The sequence below is a fragment of the Passer montanus genome, unplaced genomic scaffold (assembly GCF_014805655.1).
Source record: "Passer montanus isolate IOZ18808 unplaced genomic scaffold, ASM1480565v1 scaffold58, whole genome shotgun sequence".
Taxonomy (NCBI): domain Eukaryota; kingdom Metazoa; phylum Chordata; class Aves; order Passeriformes; family Passeridae; genus Passer; species Passer montanus.
The window spans coordinates 4,017,171-4,038,034 of NW_024370816.1; the positions used below are offsets into that span (position 1 = coordinate 4,017,171).

The 20,864-nt window shown below is 43.4% G+C and overlaps 1 protein-coding gene across 1 annotated transcript in view; it reads left to right on the plus strand.

The window, feature by feature from the left end:
• Positions 1-10,992: 10,992 nt before the first annotated feature.
• RGL1 (ral guanine nucleotide dissociation stimulator like 1) overlaps positions 10,993-20,864 on the plus strand; it is a 54,405-nt gene continuing 44,533 nt past the window's right edge. The window contains exons 1-2 of the mRNA XM_039726362.1: positions 10,993-11,032; positions 11,747-11,857. Coding sequence (XP_039582296.1) covers positions 11,006-11,032; positions 11,747-11,857 — 138 coding nt within the window. The 5' untranslated portion in view covers positions 10,993-11,005. The remainder of the gene's footprint in view (positions 11,033-11,746; positions 11,858-20,864) is intronic.

Here is a 20,864-nt window from a genome sequence, read left to right on the forward strand (position 1 = left end):
GATCTCAGATGCTTTGGATTTTGGTATTTAATCATAAGGAAATTAGCAAGTAATATATGGATTTTCAAATTAAAGCTCAGGGAGAGAATAGGAGGATTTAATGGCTGCAATCCTTGGATTAAACGTTGGCTTTCCACACACTTGTAAACAGACATTATGTTTCTCAGGAAAAAAAGTAATGTCCATCAAAACAATCTTGAAGTCCTGGGAGATGTGGCGATAGCTGCATTGTTAGAATTGCTTGTGGGAAGGGATTTGCAGTAAGTCTCTTGGTGTTCAGACTAAACTGGACAATATCCTTACGTGTCTGCATGGCAGCTCTTGGGATTGCAGCCACAGAATTATCCACAGCCATCCCTTGGCTTTTCCAGGCTTCTGGTGGCTCAAGTTGTTACTGAGTCCTGAGTAGTGAGAGCACTGGAAATAAGATCTCACCAGAGTCCTTGTGCACTCCTCTGCCAGTGCTTCTCTGCTGGTTTCAGCCTCTCTGGTTGTAAGGCTTTGTTCTGAGGCTGCCAGGCCTGAGTGGAGAATAGGAAGCCACTCCAGCTGCTTTCCTCGTGCTAGCATTCTGTGCTGAACAGGAATTGCTGAGCAAAGAACATCATTTCCCCAGAGAGGTTTGCTGGGGTAGCACAAAGGCAGTCTGGTGTTTGTGTTTTTTTTAATTAGAAGTTCCTGCCAAATACTGTCATCAAGGGCTGGGGGAGGAAGGGAGAGAGGGAAAGAAATGCATGAAGTCTGGAGTCCACTTGGAAGAGCAAGAATCCTGCCTGGGAGAGTAAGAGCAGGGCTTTCTCTACAGAACTCTTGCTTCTTAATTTATAACATTTTACCCAGAAAAGAGGGCTGGGATTTTTTTTTCCCTTTTTTTTTTCTTCCCTCTTCCGTGGATCTTGGTTCTGACTGTTAATTCTCCAACAGAATTGGAGGGATTATGCAACTTTGCACTTGGTTTTGGACTAGCCAGTGGAACAAAAATAAGCAGAATTCCTTTTCTTAAGTGGGTGCCAAATTCTCAAGTGACACATCATGCCACGTTGTGGTGATGAATGCACGGCTGGCTGCTTGCGCGGCTGGAGCTTCAATTCTCTTTTATTTCTTAAGAAAAAAGATAAAGTTGTGGCTTCTTTGCTTTCTTTTTGCTTTGCAAAGGGAAGATTTAGAAAACAATCCATAAAGAATAATTGCCATGTATTTGGGGGGTGAGGAAGATGTGGAGTCGTTTCACTTCTTGTTGCAGGTTTAATCCAGGATAAATCTGTAATAACTGAAACATACTGGGACCTGGTGCTGGATGGGGAATGCACTGGTGACCACTTTATTTGTACTTCTGCATTACTTTGTAGTATTTTGACTCTTTTTTGTGTTCTTGCTGTCACTATTGCCAAAGTCTTGCCTTGCAGTTTGAATAGGCCTCTCTAGCAAGGTGGCTTCAGGTCAGAACTGACTTGTGAATGAAAGATTGTGTGTTTAAGCTCATTTGTTTGAGGATGTTGCAAAATCCCTGTAATGCAGAAGGCAGGTGTGGGTACACCAGGACTGAAAAAATTGCCTATCTAGTGCATATATATGTCCTGACAATTCAGCTGTGGACATGTACAGAGTAACTTTACCAGAAATGTTCCTCCATGGATCTCTCAGTGTTCATCTTATAACCCAAAGTGAAAGAATTTAATATTCCTTTGACTTTTTGGTGTGTGGTTTAATGGTTTTTAATGCACATTTTATGATTATCTACTCTAGGTTTTGATTTCCAGTCCAGCTCATCTCCCTGAGCATAGTAACATATTGCACAATTAATTTGTTGTTTATAATATGCCCCTGAAAAGAGGCTCTTCCATCCTGTTTATTCCTGTGTTTCCAGCTGATCTCCACAGAACAAAACAGTGGCTTCTGCGCCAGCTTTTGTTACAATTTTGCATAGCAGTGTTCAACTTTGGCCAGGTTTGAAGGTCTTGGGTTTTGTTGAGGAAGTCTTTCCCTAAAACCTTAGAAATACAAGTATGTCATCCCAGTACAATGGATAGGGGTTAGTTTGCTAAGTAGGTTTTCAGTAGGCCAGACCTGAATTTTCTCTAAAATTTTCCACTCTGTTAGCACCTATACAAGAGGATTTCCTCTCCACAAGGTTTTGGGTTTTATTTTGCTTTTTGAACTTTGTCTAATTCTTTGGTAAAGATCATCTGGAAGAGAATTGGGGGAACTGTCAAAACACAGGTTGTTTCCTGTCATTGTCTAGAGCATTGTGGGCTTCCATCTCCTTCCTGCCTTTTGTTCCTGGGTTGATAATGTTGCCTTTAAATAAGTTCAAACAAAAATAGATGTAATAGGGCTGGAAATAGAAACGAGTATCCTTAAATGAATGTCTTTGCTGCCTGAGCACAATGTGCCAATAACAATAAAGCCAGGTGATCCCAGAGGGAGTGAAGTGTTTACAGCCTGTGTGTCTAATCCTGTCACCTTTCCCTTGCAAGTGAATCTGCTGAAGTCACCAGCAGCATTCAAGGAAGTGACAGATGGATAACAGCAGCAGCAGCCAAGGAGCAAGAGAATTTCTTTTTAGCTGGAGTGTGCTGCTCCCAGAAAGTCACAGCAATTTTAATAGGTGTTGATCATTTGTTCAAGGTGAGTTGTGCTCTATTACTCTACATCCCAGTGGCGCCAGTGGCAGGAGTGCTGGATGTTGGACTTGAGAGATCCATCATAAAATCTGTCCTTGCACTGTAACAGCACCCAAAGGTCACAGTGAGGGTTTGTCCTGTCCTGGGACATCTGCAAGTAGGCAGGAGTTTGTCTCAGAGCACAGCATGGAAATCCAAAGGCAGAACAGAGGCAGAACAAACAAGGGGAAGGATGTAGGGCAAAGTGTGAAGGTAAATACCAACAGAAGCATTAGTGATATGCCTCAAAAAGGGCTGTGAATTTTTTAAACATCTGTTAGTAAAGGAAATATTGCTTCTGTCCCATTGCTGCATTTCTGGCATCAGGATAAAGGTGCATCTCAAAGCTGGGTGTATCATTTTGAAATGGATACCAAGGGTATAGTGTTAGTATGTAAAAGACAAAGCCTTTATCCTTGGGGAGCTTCTGGTAGGCATTGATCTGTGAGAAGAAGCACCAGTAGAGATGAAAAGCTTCTAAAGTGAAAATAAGGAGAGTAAAAAAGTGAGATTGAGTTTTGAGGGGTCTTAAAAGTGAGTATTAAATAAGTGAATGGAAAAGGAAGTCTGAATGCTGCATTTGTACTGATCTGGTGGGTAGGAATGTGAGCTTTGGAAAGCCCAGAGTTTGCAGTAGGTAGAAGACAAGAGTCACAGCAGAAGAAAGGGAAAAAAATGGGAGTTAACTTATGCTGATAAAGGCATTTTTGCCTCCCCAAGCAGAATAGGCCACTTCCAGAAACATGTTTAGCACTCATTTATTAAACCAGAGTGCCACTGTGTGTGGCACAGCATTTGATGGACATGACTGAGCCTCTTCCTCATCTGTGTTGTGACTTTACTCAACTGCTGTGTTTCATGAGAGAGAGAACATAATGGACATTAGAAGTAGATTTGTTGCTGTCTGCAGTTCAGTACTGCCTTTGGTTTTCAAACAGTTACAGAATTTCTTCTCTGAGGGTGGAACTTGCTGGAGAACCTTTAGATGATGGAAGAACAACTCCCCTGAGGAAGACTCATGGAAGCTGAAGAAGGCAAGTCACTTGTACAGACTGTTTTATGTGACTGTAGGATATTTTAGAAATGGAGGAGGTAAAACCAACCAAAGAAAAAAGTAACTTGAAACCCCCAAACCCCAGTTTCCCCAAATGTGGATTTATTCCACTGCACTCAAAAGACACAATTTCTATTTTAGAGATTCCCGGGCACAAGGCTGCAGTAGTTAGAAAAGCCCTGCAATTTTAATTGTTTGAGGAGTATGTATGATGAAAAAAACATCATGTGCTTGCAAAGGGACCACTATATCTATTTCTAGAGTTATCTGTTACATATTTGTTTACGATTCTCTTGTTTGTGACTCCTCCCTGCTCAAAAGAAAGCTGTGGAAGAGCTTTCTAATTCAACAGGAGTCTAATAGGGCCTCCTGGGCTCTGTAGGACTATAAAATCTTTGTAGGATTTGGTGAACTCAGATAGAATGAATGTAGCATTAAAAAAAATCAAGAGATCTGTAGATAAGATGAATTGATGCTTCCCTTCAATTATTTCCCTTTTAGCTCAGTGAAGAGGAGAAAACATGATGACAACTCTGGCTTACTGTTGCCCGAGTCCTGGAAAAAAATTTTGAGTCAGTAAAAAGCTTGCAAGACTTTGTTTGAGATCTGGCTGCAAAAATTGTCCATGGTGTGCAACCATCTCCAGCATCCAGAAGATCTCTCTGATATGACAGGCATTCAGCAGGCTCCTTAAATGAGGGTCTAGGAACTTCTGAGCATCCTGAAACATGTCCCACAATAAAGCTGGGACATAATTCTTAAATTTAATATGGATCATTTAGACTAAAAAAGCAAATAACGTAAACTATTATAAGGATTTATGATTCATTTATCCCTGTTATTTTAATCTTAGAGGTCAAGAAAATGCAAGCACTCGGGATTTTGGAGGAACAGCATTAAAATTCAAACTGTTCATTGTGGAAATGAAGTGTGTGCATGAAGGGAGTGAGTCAAACCTAAGACATGCTGCCATCTGATTATAACCCAATGGGTGGGAGGGACTAAGTCCCTGGGCTTTGAACTGGTTAGAAATAAATACAGAGCTCAGTGGCAAAGGTCTGCTCAGAGGGACAGGGGCCCCAGACAGAAGGAGAAGTACCCCCAGTATCCCAAACAGAACACTCCAATATCATTAATAAGCCCAGAGTCTTCTGGAGAGTGCTTGGACTGAAGGATACCAGAGTGATACAGGCTTCTAGGGGAGGAAATATTTCTCTTTTAAAAGGAAAAATTAAAAAGACTCTGTGCCAGAATTAGGAGATGAAGATCCTTACAGCCAACAGAGATTTATCCTGTTTAAACATACTGTAACAGGGCCATAAAAGGCATATGTGCAGCATATCTGTAATCAAAGCAAAATCTAACAGGGCAGAAGGGAAGTTGTGAGAATACATTTAATCAAATAGTTAAATTAATTTTTCTGGAAACTGAAGCTTGCTCAAAAAGAACGGGAACCATGGCAAGTAATTTGGGAATAAGGAGGAGGATTGAGTACTAACTAGCCAATAATGTAAATTGTAAATTTGTAAATGTATTGAAAGTATGAAGTTTCTTAGGGAGAATCAGCCTAAGGGAGCAATGAGGGAAAATCAGCATTGTGCTAAATCAACCCAATACATGTTTGTGCAATGGCCAATTTAATTATTAAACCTGACTTAGGTGCAGAAAAAGAGATCTGAAACACAGTGAAGACAATCTTTCAAATATCAATGTGAGAGCCATTTCACTTATTTTATATGTGACAAGATTTTGGCTTAGGCATTTAGGTATGTTCTGTTATGGCACTGTGGTGTTCTTGTACAGATGAAATGATTGCTGGATATATTAGCCTTCTGTTCTCAGTCTTCCATAACTTTTTGTTGGAGAAGGCAGGGATAATTTTTATTAGTTCTGCGTAAGCACTGAGATTGATTCAGGTCCCATGATAATGGGATTGATGTCAGGAGAGTTACCCTCAGTCAAATTGGTAATTGAGCAGTGCCTTTTTATATGATTAAGTATTTATTCTTTGCAGAGAGTTTTTAAATTGTTCAAATAAGATCCTTGGCCTCTACTCAAAGGTAAACTTTTTGGAAAGTTTGAGTGAAAATGTTTCATCCATTTGTGAACATGAGGAGAGTGGAAAACTATTTTTCCCCTCCATAAAGACTTTTTGCTGCCTTCTTTTGAACAGCTCTGCAGTGAGTAGCTGAGGCCTGTGGGCTAAAACCTGGCATCGAAATAGCCATAACTATGAAGTGCCTTAGTTTTGGCTTTGATTTGACTGAGTTGTGAGCCTCAGAAAACAATGTTCTCAGCATGCACTCCAGGGTGTTGTTCCTTCCTTCAAAGCTGCTGAAATGTACAGCAGAGAGGATTTACTGAGAGGATTTACTGAGGAGCTGTGCAGCACAAAATTAGAGACAGATATTGCTCTGAAGCTGCAGGGTCAGGTGGGCAGGGAACAGCAACAAGAGACCTCTCAAAGCACCTAGGATGTACAAAAAGTTTCTGGGTGTTTTGTGGTCTGTGGAACTGAAAGTCAAGTTCCAGGATTTGCAGCCACTGCTCCTGCAGGTCATTTCCAAGGAGCCCAGAGAGGGAGTGGGGACAAGGTGTGGGTGAGTGGGGACAGGGCCAAGCCCAGACTGAGGCACACAGGCACCACTTGCACCCCTCTGGAGGCACAGGGACACAACACACTGCTGTTCCTCCCACCACACAGCAGGGCTGCCCTTGCCCAGCCATGTCCCCTGCTTTGAAGGCTTCCCCAATGGGAGTCCAGGGACTCGCTGTTCCTGCAGGAGATATGCCCCCCAGAGCTGAGATTATGTCTCTTTGGACAGCACAGCCTGTGAAACAGTGCATGCCTATCTAACTGCAATCACATGTGAAATCAGAGGGTCAGGGATGGCTGGATGTGCTTCCTTAACTACATCATTTTTTGACTTAGCATGGTTAATTATGCAGCCTTATGAAACACTAATTTAGTTTTATGTATGGGAGCTCTGATGCATTTCCTCTGGCATTTTGCAATGAAGCTGGTTAATATTTGCAATTACTTGAAGGCTTCTGTTTAGTTCTGGTGTCCAGGAAGACAGATTATGATGGACTTGTGTGTCTGGTTCTTTACTGAGCTGCAGCTGCATTGTCACATCTTTCAGAGTGAAGGGGGAGCAGTGTTCTCCTTTTTGCACAGGAGTGAGGTTGCAGACAGTCAAAAAGCAGAGATACAGTGTGTAACGTAGCATTTTGTTCACTTTGATTAGTTAGTAGTTTGAGACTGAAATTCAATTTTGTTTGATTCTAACAAGTTTTCTGAGTGGCTGATGTGTAATCATAATGCATCTCAGTAATTTAAATAATATATATAACCAACTTTATTAATCCCAGATGAGGCAGTGGAAGACCTGGCTCACCTCTGCTCCCTTCTACATCAGCCTGCAGCACATGCAGAGCATTGCCTGTGCTGATGGAAATGTGAGATATGTGCCTGTGAGGTGCTTTGTGCCATAAAGGACCTTCAGGAGATTGCAGTGCACTGAATATTAAGCAGCTCTAAAGCAGCCCATGACAAACTAACTGTGCAATGGAGTGGGAAGCTGCAACTTGGGTGTGCACAATGTAAAGAAACACTCCCAGGTGAAGCTCCTGTAGTGTCTGTGGTGGAGAGTTCTGTGCTGCCAAGCTGCATGTCAGGGTGGGCTGTCAAAGAAACACAATATAAAACTGATTTGTGTTGGGATTTCTATAGTGGCTGCATTATCTAGCTTTTGTGGTTCACCTGCATATGATTTTTTTTTTCTTTAAGTTTCAGTCTCCAGAACTGCAGGCCACAGCACCTGTTAATTATCAAGTTGAGAGCATGTGCCATAAACAGGAAGCAAGAACTAAGAACTAAATATGGTTTAAAGAAACCAGATGAATAACAATTAGTGAGATAGTCTTAATAGAAACAGTATTTGTTTTCTTTTGTAGGCACTCACTTCAAAGGCATCATCCATTGCAGGGGTGTCACTTTGGACAGGCTTTATTCTATACGATGGATTCCTGTATCTCCTATGGAATGAACAGAGTGTCTCATGGAATTTTCTTTTTCAATTAACAGTTAGGTAATACCCTTAAGGTGGCATTGCTTTGGACACAAAGGTGATACTACAAAGATGTTGACTACAAAGGCATGGTTACTAGGATGTGTCTTGCACAACCAACACACAACCAGTTCTGGCTCCTGGCCTACTCAAGCACCAAGGAGTGGAAATGGCTTGAGCTGGTGCTGCCATTGAAAGGACCTTCTTGAAACTATGGCTTAACTTAAAAAAGAGACTGTGTGGGTTTTTTTCCCATCTCCCAGGGAACATGCTTGCCCAGTGCAGGTGAGCTGCACGCACACCTCAGATACATGGCTTTGTCCTTTTAGGCTGTGTGATCTCTTTCCCTCCTGCAAAAGCTATCAGGGATCATTCTTACACCACCTTGTTGCTTTGTGTTTTTCCTTTGCTCTCCCAAATATTTTCCATATTTGGGTATCTCTGACTTCTGTTTCCTCCTCTCCTCCTGTCAGGCCCTGAGCAGGGGCAGTCAGACGAGCTGTTCTTTATTTCCAGCTGCTTTATAGATCTTGTGCTTTGTCTTCCCATGCAGGCGTCTGTGTGCCAGCTGTAGCAACAGCTGAAACCCAGGGAAAATCATCACTCTGCCACTACCTTATTTCTCTGTGCACAGTTGGCCAGTCCTTGCTGAGCTGTAAGTGGTCAATGATCTGCAGACTGAGAGCTTTCCAGACCTCAGAGTAGTTTCTTGTATAACATTTCACTGTGAGAAGCGTAAAGTTGCATTCACAAGTGGATTTGTGCTTCTCTCTGGTTGCGAGTGGGAGGGAATGCGTGCTCAGATGTATTAGAGGAACAATTCTGCTTCGGTAAAAAGGGCAGGAACAGGGCTAGATTATGGCAGGAACGCAGTTATTGCATGTGAACATGATTTGGAAAGAACCAAATGTTTAACATGGTGTTGACCGCATGGTTCATTGGTGTAGATCAGTTTTGTGATTAAAGTCTGCTAAAAGAGAAAACCAGCAGTTCTAGTAAACTGAGTTGAAGACTCTTCTTCCTCATTTTCAGGCTTCCTTCTGTCCTTGAAATCTTTACAGAACATCTTTTAGATTAATCAGAGCCTGGTTGGTCTTCCTGTGCATGTTTTCCTGTGCATTCAGACTCTGTCTCTTGGTCTCAAATAAGTGGTTGTACATTATATAATGGACTTTAAATGTAATTAAGTGTTACATATATTTTTTCTCTTTTCTAGTATTAAAGAATCAGTTTTTGCATTCGTAAGGCAGATTTTAGGGGTCTTGAAGTATCCTTTTCCCAAGGCAGACAGTTATCAATAGAATGTCTGATTACTGCCCCTTCTGTAACCTTTCACTGTGACATGATTGGACTCAGTGATTTTAGAGGTTGTTTCCAATCTAAACAATTCAATACTTCTAAAGTCTGGGCACTGTATCTCCCTAAAAATAACCTGTGAAGAAAAATCTAACTCTGTTCATGGCTAATGGCAACTCCAATGAATAAAAATGGTAGCTTTCTGCTGCTTGCTAAACTGTACGAGGTCATCTGCTGCTCCTTCCGATTGAAGGTTGTCTCAGTCACTGTCAGTGGCCAGGAGGATTCAGGAACATCACTTCTGAGAGGGCCTGTGCTCTGCCTTGAATGGAAAAGTCCTGAGCTTGTCTGTCCATAAGGTGTTCTGTATGGATCCAGTCTGAAACATGTGGTTCAAGAGAAGCTAAATTGAACCAAATACAGGAGCTCCTTCCCACTGTATTAACTCACTGCCATTTTTTTTTTTTAGCAAGGAAATAGAGTAAGTGCCATTGCTTTGTGACTGCCATCCAAAGTGATGGTAGTGCATGTACTGTGGCACCACGACATCATCACACAAAAAAAGTTTTTATTTCAGAGTAACTTTTTGGCTTATTTACTCACTGCCATTTTTTTAGTAAAGAAACAGAGTAAGTGCCATCAAAAGTGATGGCTGCACTTACTATGGCACCACGACATCATCACACAAAAAAAGTTTTTATTTCAGAGTAACTTTTTGGCTTTGGAGTTGTATTTCTTGTGGCTGGATATGCACTTGCTGGTATGTTGGTCCTGTTCAATGGCAATTTGCTCTGCAGGTACTCACACACCTGCTGGGCTGGCCATAAGGGGTTCAATGCACACTCTGCTTTCTGCACATTAAAATTACGATGTGGAAGAGCAGTTTGCAAAATCTAAACCATTCAGAACGCTCTTTGCAGTTTTACAGGAGAAGCCACAGGACTCTGGGAAATCTACACTTCAGTTTGTAGGTGCAGCACATTTGAGTCAGGCTACTGATGTCTGTTTATTCCCGACCACTTCAGGATGACACATGTGGCACCTGTGACCACACGGCTCGGTCTTGGTTTCGTAGCTGAAAATAATGTTCCTTGTTTCCCCACGGTGTTAAGAGGCAGAAGTGCTGACAGCCCCCGAGCCTGCGATGCTCCTCAGGCACTAAGGCTGTGGAAATAAACCAGGAACATGCTGGAGGTTAGTGTGGGGCTTTGGGAGGTCTGAGCTCTGCTTCAATTCTTAGCACTTTCGTTGCCTTGCACGGGAATTTGTGCACTTGAATAATCCCTATTTTAAATCCAAAAAGCAGGTAACTGAAGACAGCCAGGAGGCAACGAAGTTATTGGGGTTTTTAGGGTGTCTTGAGATCGCAGTGTCGGCATGCAGGTGCCCACAGATAGAGCATCCACAGAGGGGCTCACGGGGGCTTCTCTGTGAGCGATACGGAATAAAAGTGAGGGCACTGCCGGCGACTGCCGGGCAGGGCTTACTAGAACCTTCAATTTCCTTACTTCCCAAGCGGCAGAAGTAAGTTTTTAAAGTTAAGCACAGCTTAAAATTCCTTCCTTACGGCAGCCCGGACACCTGACCCGCGGCAGCCGCTGCTCCCCTCCGCCCTGCGCGGGCAGCGGCAGAGCAGGGAGGGGAGGGAAGGAGGGGAAGAGAAGGGAGATGAGGAGGAGGCGCTTCCCTCAGAAGGGAGCCGGGCAGGACGCGCTGCGGAGCGGGGGCTGCCGGGGCAGCGCAGGCACGGCCGGGCCGGGCCGGGCGCTCCGCGGGGCCATCGACAGGAAACCCTGCGGGCCGGGCCGGGGCGGCGCCAGCGCGGCCGCCTCTCTCCCCCTGCCTGCCTGCCCGCCCGTCAGTCCGTCCGTCCGTCCCGCCCCGGGGGCAGGACTCTAAACAGGCCCGGCGAGCCTCCGAGGATGAAACTGCTGTGGAGAGCGAAAATGGTAACCGGCCGTGCCCTGCCCCGCCCGGGTCCCGCTGCCCCGCGATGCTCAGTGCCAGCCGTGCCGTGCCCCGTGCCAGGGCTGTCGTGTCCCGTGCCGGCGATGCCGTGCCCGGTGCCGGGATGTGCTGAGCCCCCTCCCCACGGCCTTTCCCCCGGCTCTGAAGCTGCTTGTTTTTTCTTGTTCTTGAAATAATAAGGTTTTCAGAAGAGCAGATAACAGGCGCTTCAGATCCCTCCTTCTCAAGAGAGTGAAAATGTCGCTGTGCTTTAAATGCTGTGTAGCTTCAAAGATTCAAGGCTGTGTGCCGAAGGAATTCAGCAGTTTTGAAAGTGCGAATCTTTCCCTAAATGAAAGGCCAAAGAGATTAATTGCTGTAGAAAAGGGGGGGGAGAAAGAGACGACTGCTAATCAAAACCAAACTCTTTCCTTAGAAGACTTTATGCAACTATTTAAAATATGTGCTAGTCTGGGAAAAACAGTTAAATGGAAAGTCCGGGTACCTCGGTACCACAGGAAAGGACAGCTTGCCAAGAATATCTCCAGTGTTCCTCAACCTGAGGGTACCCTGGATCGCTTTGATTGCCGTGTTTATTTTGTGCTGCCCATCTCTGCTCTGCCGGGAGCAGCAGAGCACCTGGGACTGATTGCGGTCAGCAGAAAGGGGGAGAACCTTCTTTTTCATCTCATTTTTCTTTCTCCTTTTCCTGGCAGACCACATTTCAGGATGGGGGTGAAGAGGTAGAAGACGGAGCTGTCTACAATGTCACCCTTAAAAAAGTGCAGATCCAGCAGGCTGCCAACAAAGGAGCGAGGTGGCTGGGGGTAAGCGAGGCTGGCACGGGGGTGATGGGGAGGGCTGCCCATGGACTTCGGAGCCGTCCAGGGAGCTGAATTCCACAGCAATTGTTACAATATTAACTGCCAGCATTGGCTGCTCTCGTTATTTAAAGAAAAAAACAAACCAAACACTGAACTGGTCTGCCTGGGTCATCTGAAATAACACTCTCCTTGTGTTGACTCTTCCTCTTTTCTTGACCTGCAAAAACAATTTGACCAGCTGCTGGCCTGTATCAGGTGATTCTTGGTGCAGAAATAAGGATCTTAGTTTATGGCCCGAGGAGCTGAACATTTAACAGTTATTTCCGACTGGACTATGGCTCGTTTCTGCTCTTAGGAACCTATCTCAGGTCGCCAAACAAATAGTTATGTTATTTTAACTGGTGAAGGTCCCTCAAAGTCAGCAGAACTTCCTCTGAACTTAAGGGAATGTTGGTTTGGGTCTTATTTCTGTTTTGCTTTTTTAGCCAGATGAGAAATTAATTGCATTTCTGTAAGAATTACAGCTCGGTAGTGTTTTTCAAAGCACAAAGGTTTTAATGGTAAGTGAAATGAGCTTAAATGCACACAGTAGATTTGATATGCTGCTGAGTGCCTTTACCTTTATCAGGCCAAGTCCCCAGCTGATAAAAAATGTCCTCACTTCATTGGAATCAGTGCAGCTGGGGCCAGGTCTGCAGGAGCTGCCTGTAACTTTCATAGTATTTTGTTATGTTTATTTTTTTTCCTTTGGGATCAAAGGCAGTAATATAAGAAGTTGGCTTGATGTAGTATCCATGTTGGTGTTTTAAAGGCTTTTAAAACTGCCCTGAGATTTATATCCAGTCATTTTCTTGTGACATGAAGCAATACAGCAGAGCTGAAACCAGAGTCAGGAGAAATAAGCAAATTCTGTCCTGCATACAGATAGTGCTTAGAGTCTCTCCCCGTGTTTCCAAGAAGTACACAAAGTACTAATCAGAACAGATAATTTCGAATCTGCTTCCTTTGAGTGGCAGATTTCCCCTTTCTGCCTCCTGTTTTTACCAGGAAAAATGCTACCACATATATCTGAGCTCCTGCAACTTTCCCAGCTGGTTTTGTGTAAGAGGTGAAGATCATTTTGCGTTTGTCTGTGTCCCATAAACAAAGTTTAGAAAAGTCTGTTTTTTGAATACAAAAAGAAGTCTGAAATTTTTTGCCTGCTTGGGCTGTGTTGTTCCTTGTAATAGAAGGAGTTTGCCAGGCCTTGGTCCTGTTCTCAGAAGAAGGGAGCTTGTATGTTCCTGTGGTCATCCCACAGCTGATGCTGCCCATCCCAACAGGAGGACCAGGGACTGTAAGGTCAGGGCAGTGACTGTCAGGTTCCTGTGGCTCCTGTTGGCTTTTTGAGGTCAGAATGTTTGTGGGGAAAGAGACAATGTGTCAGAAATCCACACCTGTTCCGGGCATAAATCTGTGACTTCAGCTTCCAGTCTAGTCTCTTTCACGAGCAGAAACCCGCAAATCTTGTGTATGTTACTTTAAAATATTTTGGAACATATGGGCTGTTTGTTTCCCTTAAGCTCTTCAGAACATAAAGTATTTTAAGCTGTTCTTGTGATCTTGTTTTATTAATGGCTTTCTTTGTGGTCCTGAAATCAATAAATAGCCTCTAACCCAGAGCATTATTTATGAAGAGCCATCCCTGCCCCCAGCAGTTTGGCTTTGAAGAGCCAAATTGTCTCTTTTAGGACTGTCATCAGGTGATGTTTTTATTTTTTATTTTTTTTAATCTGGAGTTTATAAGGGCTTATGAGTTTTTTTTTTGTATGCTTTGAAACTCATTAGCACTAAATTAACAAAGTGTTGGATTTAGCAATGTTGGTCTTAATTTTGTTTTATGGTGCTCTAAGTCAGGCTTAGGTTGGAGACTCAAGGTCAGCAACCTATTTGTACATCAGCAAGTATTGAGCCTTCAATAACAAACATAGTAACTCACTTACTGATCATATGCATGCCTGGATTTACTTTTTAAAAAACTTTTTCTCAGTGTCAGTTTGTGTCCTGTGAAAGTCCACTTAGCAGTATGACCCCTTCTGGAGCACTGGGCTCATTGTGGCAGGTCAAGTCTAACAAACCTTCCTTAAGATTCTCCATCCTAAGAACCCATCCAGGGTCACGGAATGGTTGGCCCTGTAATGAGAGAATGGATTGTTTAAAGGCCAATCATAAGATTCCAACTACAGCACCATAAACACTTGCCTACTGAAATACAGAAATGCCTTTCTTGTGTTTCAAACTTCTACAGCTAACAAAAGAGAAACAGGCTGCGACTTAAGCAGGCATCAGCAGTTCTGAAACCTACAGTAGTGTAAAGCTTTTGGATAATCACTGAATTTCTTAGCTTTAAATTTAATATTAAACATCAAAGGATGCCAATAATAGCCACTGCTTTTGTCACCACATAATTATTAGTCACTAAATATTTAGTGAAGCTTAAGACTTTAAGCACTAGAGTATTAGGGAATATTAAAAGCTCTAGTGGGAGCTCAGTACTGTGAGAGATGCTGCACAAAAGCACTGTTTAGACTTAAAAGAATGTGCAGATGTGATATTAAAAGAGGATTGTCTGTACATATGTCTTAGCTGATGACTGGTATCGAAGCTTCAAAAGTCAAGTGTACTTTCTAGAAATATTGAGAGAGAATCCCTCCCAAACACAAAGGATTCAACCACAGAAAGCATGAATGTGGGTTTTTTAAAAACAAAGTGGGTTTTGGTGTCTCCAGGATAGATTTTGAGAGGTCTCCAGGATTCTGGAGAGAGAGGAGCAAGCATGGAGCTGAGATACATGGCATGACATCTTTGTGAGACAAAAGGATGGAGAAGTAGAGATTTGTACATACGGATGGCACACACTCAGAAGAGGTGAAAAGGAGGATTTGGGGTGGACAGTCATCAGTTTGAATGGCATTATGTCAGGCTAGAGAAAAAGGCATATTGGTAACGGGATGGGAAGGTTTGGGAGCACAGCGAGGAATTTGAATGGTGTGGTTAGAAAGAGAATATCGTGTTTTAAAACTTTATTTTCAGAAAGAACCTGAAAAATGGGATTCAGCTTCCCTCTGAGGATGTGAGTGCAGCCCATAGGGAGGCTGGATGTCAAAGAGGATGCTGCTATTGTCCGTGAAGAAAGGGCACCTGAGCATAAGAGACAAATGTTCTGGGGGGGTCTTTGGTGTTGAACTGACAGCCAGGTACCCGTGCAATGACAGAGACATCTGAGTCGTACTGTAGCCAGAAGTAGGAAAGGACACCAGACAGAGGCTGTAAGAGTGGATCAGCCGCTAAATACCTGAATTTCTGTGGCCAGGAGCAGTGTGCTGACAGTGCAAATGGTTGGGGAGGTGAACTCCAGCCCGTGATCTATGGAAACAGTAAACAACTGAAGAGAAGGGAAAAAGAAGCGGGTGCAGAAGTACCTGGAGAGATGGGGGGGAGTGGTGCAGGAAGGGCAGAGGCATGGCTGTGGTGTGGGCGAGTGGACAAGATTACTAAAACAAAAGCAATACTGAAGTGACTATTGTCGGTGTTAAGCGGCTGGAGTGCTTTATCTCCCCCTGGCAGGAGTTAGGGAGGGATGGGCCATCTCTATCCAGCCCGGGGAGAGGAGGGAAGGTGAGGAATGAGCCGCTCAGACACGAGGGGCTGATATAATAGGGCTCCTGAATGCCTGCAAATGTCTTTCCTATCAGAGTCCTTAATCTGGGAAGGAGTGAGGAAGAGACCTACAATGTGTATTTAGTGGGGCAATCACAGGAAATGCAGCCAGGACCTGAGTTCCCCAAGCCTCAGTGCTGATTCCCCACACCTGAAATGATTGCTGAGCTTTCAGAGTCCATCCTCGCCATCAAGTGTCTTGCATTACTGATGGATGACAAGGACTCCTCTTCCTTTGAGTCTTAAATATCCAGATAACAGATAAATAGTCTGGTCACTTATGGCCCGGCTGCCTGGCTTCATTAGGCGTGGATTACACATCTAGAGGAGATTTTAGAAACCTGCTTTTTACTTTTGCTTTCTCTTTTTTGCTACAGTTGAACTTATGGCTCTGGGGTTTGTTCAGGCAGAGATGGATCCAAAACATACCTTGTCTTAAAATGTCTTTAATATTATAATGCTGGATGTATAGCAGAACAGTTCTTCCAAAGTTGTCAATGATCTGCTGTTAGAAGGGTGCTTTTCTATACTTTAAAATGCTGAAAGAGGGAAAAACTGAAAAGTAGCAAATCTATCACTTAATATTAGTGTGTATTCTTAGCACTACTGTTATTTGATAATTACCTTTTCTGGGAATTTTGTGGTGTTTTAGAAAGAAATTTTAAAATTTAATTTATTTTTTTTTTTAATTTAGTGCGAGTGATTGCCTTGCACTGAAAACTGCATGTGACCACAAGTTTGGCTTCTAAACACATCCACAGTCACACACATTGGCAGGAAGTTTGTGCTGGAGAGCTCAGAAAGGAAAAACATTGCAAAAACTTGTGGCTAACTAATCTGTATCCCAGTTGGGACCTGGGACACTACCATCTCTCTGACTTGATCAATATGTCAGGAGAGAAGCTTTAGTCTGGATTTCTTTCTTTCCAGCACAGACCTCCTAACTATGGGTTGAGATTTAAGTGGTGCCTGGAATCACCAACATTTAGGAAGAAGCAAAACCTCACATTTTCTCTGAGCCTGCTCCTGCCCTCTCATGTGCCCTTCTGAGCCAGCTCTGTGATTTCTTTTTCATCTTGCCCTTAGATCCCAGATGTTCTGGTCGAGTGCAGTTTCCTGTGGAAGCAGCAGGCAGGGCTTGGCTGATCACTGTCCTTGCTGTAGCTTGCTTTTTTGTCTCTTGATTGAGAGCATGTGTTGGTCACTTTTGGCTAAAGCAGACTCCCTCTGCTAAATCAGGTTCCCTCAGCCTGGCCTGACTGCCCAGACCAAGGCCAGGGTGTAGTTCTGTCCATATGTTTGGCAGAAGCAGAAAAGCAGCTCCCAAGGAGCTGACAGGATTCCTATGGAGACTGAGCTGTGCTGCTGTCCACTCCAAAGTCTCTGTGGAGCTGTCTTGAAGAAGGAAGAAGGATTTGGTGTGCTCACATTGGGTTTGCTTGGGGGAAGATGCCTGCTGGGTGCTGGAGACCCACAAAGTAGCATATTCCGAGGGAACTGAATGATTTTACCTATGGACATGTACTCAGCCAGAAGAAAGCTTTGACGTCTCAGCTTGTGTTTTGGTTTGGAGTAGGCTCTTTCCTCCTGTCCTTCCTTCAGTTGTGGGCATAATAGTACCATGGTACCATTCATAGCCCTTATTAATGACTTGTCATGGAATATTTTTCTCCTGGCTTCCTGGTTGAGGTTCCAGGGATATCCCCAGTAGGAGTCTTGGATACAGTCATCAGCTGGTTAATAGAGGCTGTGTGTGCAACAGACACTCAAAAATGGAAACTGAGCCCATTAAGAGTTCTAAAAAGGAAGCCTGAAAGATTACTGTCCATTACTTTGCCAGTTCCAAATCCAAAATGCATAATTAGAAAGGTGACTGGCTTTGTAGCACAGTGCTATGCTCTCAGTTGAGTGTAAAACCTCTCACTCAAAGCTGCCAAAGCGTGACAGGGTGGCAGTGCTCTCATCCTGAGGTGTTATGAAGGCTGAGTTAGGGATGGGATATCCTAGCCATGAGGAACGAGAGAGAGACGTGGGCAGCTTCCCTTCCTGGGGCTGTGCGGGGGCATCTCTTGCTAAGGATTCTCATATTAAATGGAATGACAAGAGTTAAGGGAGCCTTTTGAGTAAAGCTGCTGGAGACTGTTCTGTTGCTGCACTCGTGTGTATTTGCATTCTGGATATCTCCCAGCCAGCCTGCTCATGGACAAAACTTGCCCTTGGCATTTACCTGTGACATGCAGGATTAGAATGACATGCTGTGCTGTAATTGCTTTCCCCTGGGAATTCCTCTGACAGCCAGGATGACTGTTTTTTTAAACTGTGCTACTTGGATGCTGCAGGTTCTCCCTAAATTCCAGTGCCTTAACTGTCTTGCTGCTGCCATCACTGAGTGTTACTTTGCTTGCTTTTTTAAGAAGCAGTAAGTGAAAGGAATAAGCCCCAAATTTTGTTTGCTCTCCAAAGAAACTGACACTTTCTTTCCGAATGCTAGATGTAGGTCACTTGCTGGGTTAAGGAAGAGTTGGCAAGGAATGTGGCTATGTGTCATCGGAAAGCCTGTGAGGTGCAGCACATGAACTGGCCTGAGATGTTGTACAGAGAACAGCCCTGGAGAAACCATTAGTTTCACTGTTTGGGTTTTGATGCCTTCATTTAAGGAACAGGCTGAAACATTTCATGTACGTTAGTCACACTTGGATTTAAATTTAACCTTGGTAAAGCTAATTAAAAATATGTGTGTAAATGCATGCTTTGAAGTTGCATCTTCTACTACTGCTGTTTTTAAAATATATAATTTAAAAGTGCTTTACCCAGCACTGTAAGGGGATGCACCTGTGTGAAGAAGCCAGCACAAAGTAGTCAGATCATGGCATAGCCCCTTGGAGAAAACAGGGTTATTTTGTGTAACAGGGCTAAATAAATGCCAACTCGGTGTGGATCCTGCTCTTCCTTGCCTTTGTGTAGTCACTGTGTAGTGTCTTGTAAAACAGGGCAAAAGGTGTGTCTTAGTGTTAATACCACATTAAGATATCAGAGACTGTGAAAGATGATTCCTAGAGGGAATTGGAACCTCATTCCTGAAGGGCTGAGCAGCTCACCAGCTGTTCTCTTTGGTTTGCTCCTGCAGTCTCCCAAAAGTACTTTTGCCCTTGATTCACCCCAAAAAGCACTATGTTCAGTGGCCAGACAAGCTCTTCAGAAGTGACTTCTAATTCTTCCTGTGTGGCACTCTAGCATGTGGGGCTCAACTATAGAGTCTATGTTAAGTTTTTACACCTTATGAAATAATAATTTTATAGATTATGAGGATATGTGTTTCATTATTTTTTTTAAATTTAAATAAAGTATTAAAGCCATAGTGAGGAATTCTATGTTTTGGATATGGAAATCCATTTACTGTTTATGGAAATCCTTTTACCTTGGACCAAGCTGAACTCATGCTAATGTGTGAATACTGTACTTCAGTTTAGCACCATGCCACCAACAGGTGACAATTTAGGGACTGCAAGGAAAGAAGAAACATATCCAAGTGAAGTGATAATGGTCTTACATTCTTACAGCACCTTTCACCCAAATAACTTTCAAAGCATGGCTGCAGACTGACTGTGTTGGATGTTGTAATGTAACACAGCACAAAAGTAGGGATTGAAATTCAGCCCCAGTGCTGTGGCCTGGGTTTGGGAGATTCCCCTTTCATCGGGAAGGTGGAAAAGAGATGGGGGGGAAAAGTGTTTCTGGGACAATGTGACTTCAGAAAGGCTGGGGTTTTGAGGCTGCTGAAGGGTTTGAACCATTAAAAAGGGGGAGAGATGAATTAGCTGTCAGAGCTGCATGGTAATATTTATTTAGTGGCTTCACACTGTTATCACATGGATATCTTCTTCACATGTGACACATGCAGTGAGGAGCAGCTGCTCAGCAAGGCACAGCAGCACATGGAAACAATTTAAGACCAGAAGTGAATTAATTAAAACCACCTGGGGAGAAGACCTGGACTTCTGAGAGTCCAGAGTTCTGTGGAAGCGTTTGCCCCCCATGCAACAGCAGCTGTGAAAGGAAGCTCAAATATTAAATTGCAGCAGGGAAGGGGGGAGTGAAGTGAAGCTTAGAAAATACTGTTAGGGAGATGACAGTAACTCCTCACTCGTTCCTGATGCTTGTTCCCTCATCTCAAAGGTAGGGGAACTAGAAAGGGGATCCACAGGTGGAGAGGGGTTTGGAGACACCAAAAAGGTGAGGACTCTTATATTTTGTGTCTTGGTGCAACTGGGGTTGATGTGCAAGTTTTACAATAAATCCTCACAGAACTGAGGCTCCATTCTGGCAATGAATAGGAGGATATAGGGAAAGCCTTCAAAACAGTGAGTGGAGAAGGGACATATTATCTCCAGGGTGGTTTTGAAAGCAAGGGAGAAAAGAAATTAGTGATGTTACATTGCGTGTAATTAACGTGAAGGGACTTGCTGCTGGCAGAGTAATCAGGTCCAACCAAGTCCAGGAGGATTCAGAAAGGATTGAACGTTTATATAAATAATGAGAACATTAATTTTTGTGATTTAGTGATGAAACAAACATGTCCTGCAGCTGAGAAGAGTATTTTCCTTTAGACTTGTTAATCTGAATGTTATGCATGTTATTTCTTCACTTTTTATAGCATCTGGTTAGAGGAGGGAAAACCTCTAGTTCACTTTAAAATTACAATTATTATGTGTGGCTGTTTATAAAGTTCTGGTTTCTTTGCAGCAAATGTTTAATGAGGGAGAATAAGATTGAACACAGCTACTTATCAAAAGAATCATGAGGACTTTAATGCCCAGGAGGTGTCAGGGGCATATTGTCACATGGTACAGGAGTTTGGCGTGGGCTGGTTTTCCAGCAGCCCTGCAACCTCCTCCTGGTTAAGGAGAACTCTGGGTGTTCAGATCTTGCTCTTTTTTATGTGCTTTTATGCAAGCAAAAGTTTGCATCTGTGCAGTTTTAGACTCTGCAAAAGTAGGACTTGTGTGGGTTGCCCTTTGCTTTCCCCCATTCACCTTCACAACAGCTGCTTTCAAAACGAGACAGCTTGAGCAGAGCAGGGTACTCTACATGTGGGCTCCTCAGTCATTTTTTTGTTTGCTTTTTGTTGTCACTTCCAAGCATTGTGCTGAAATATGTAATGTTCTACCTGCTGTAACCCTTCAGGTCTTTCCTCAGGTCTGTGTGCCACTGTGGGACCTCTGAGGATAGGACTTCCAGCAGACTTTTTTCTGGCCTCTCACATTTACTTCTGTTTAGTTGCATAAACCATCTGTTGCACATCAGAGTGTAG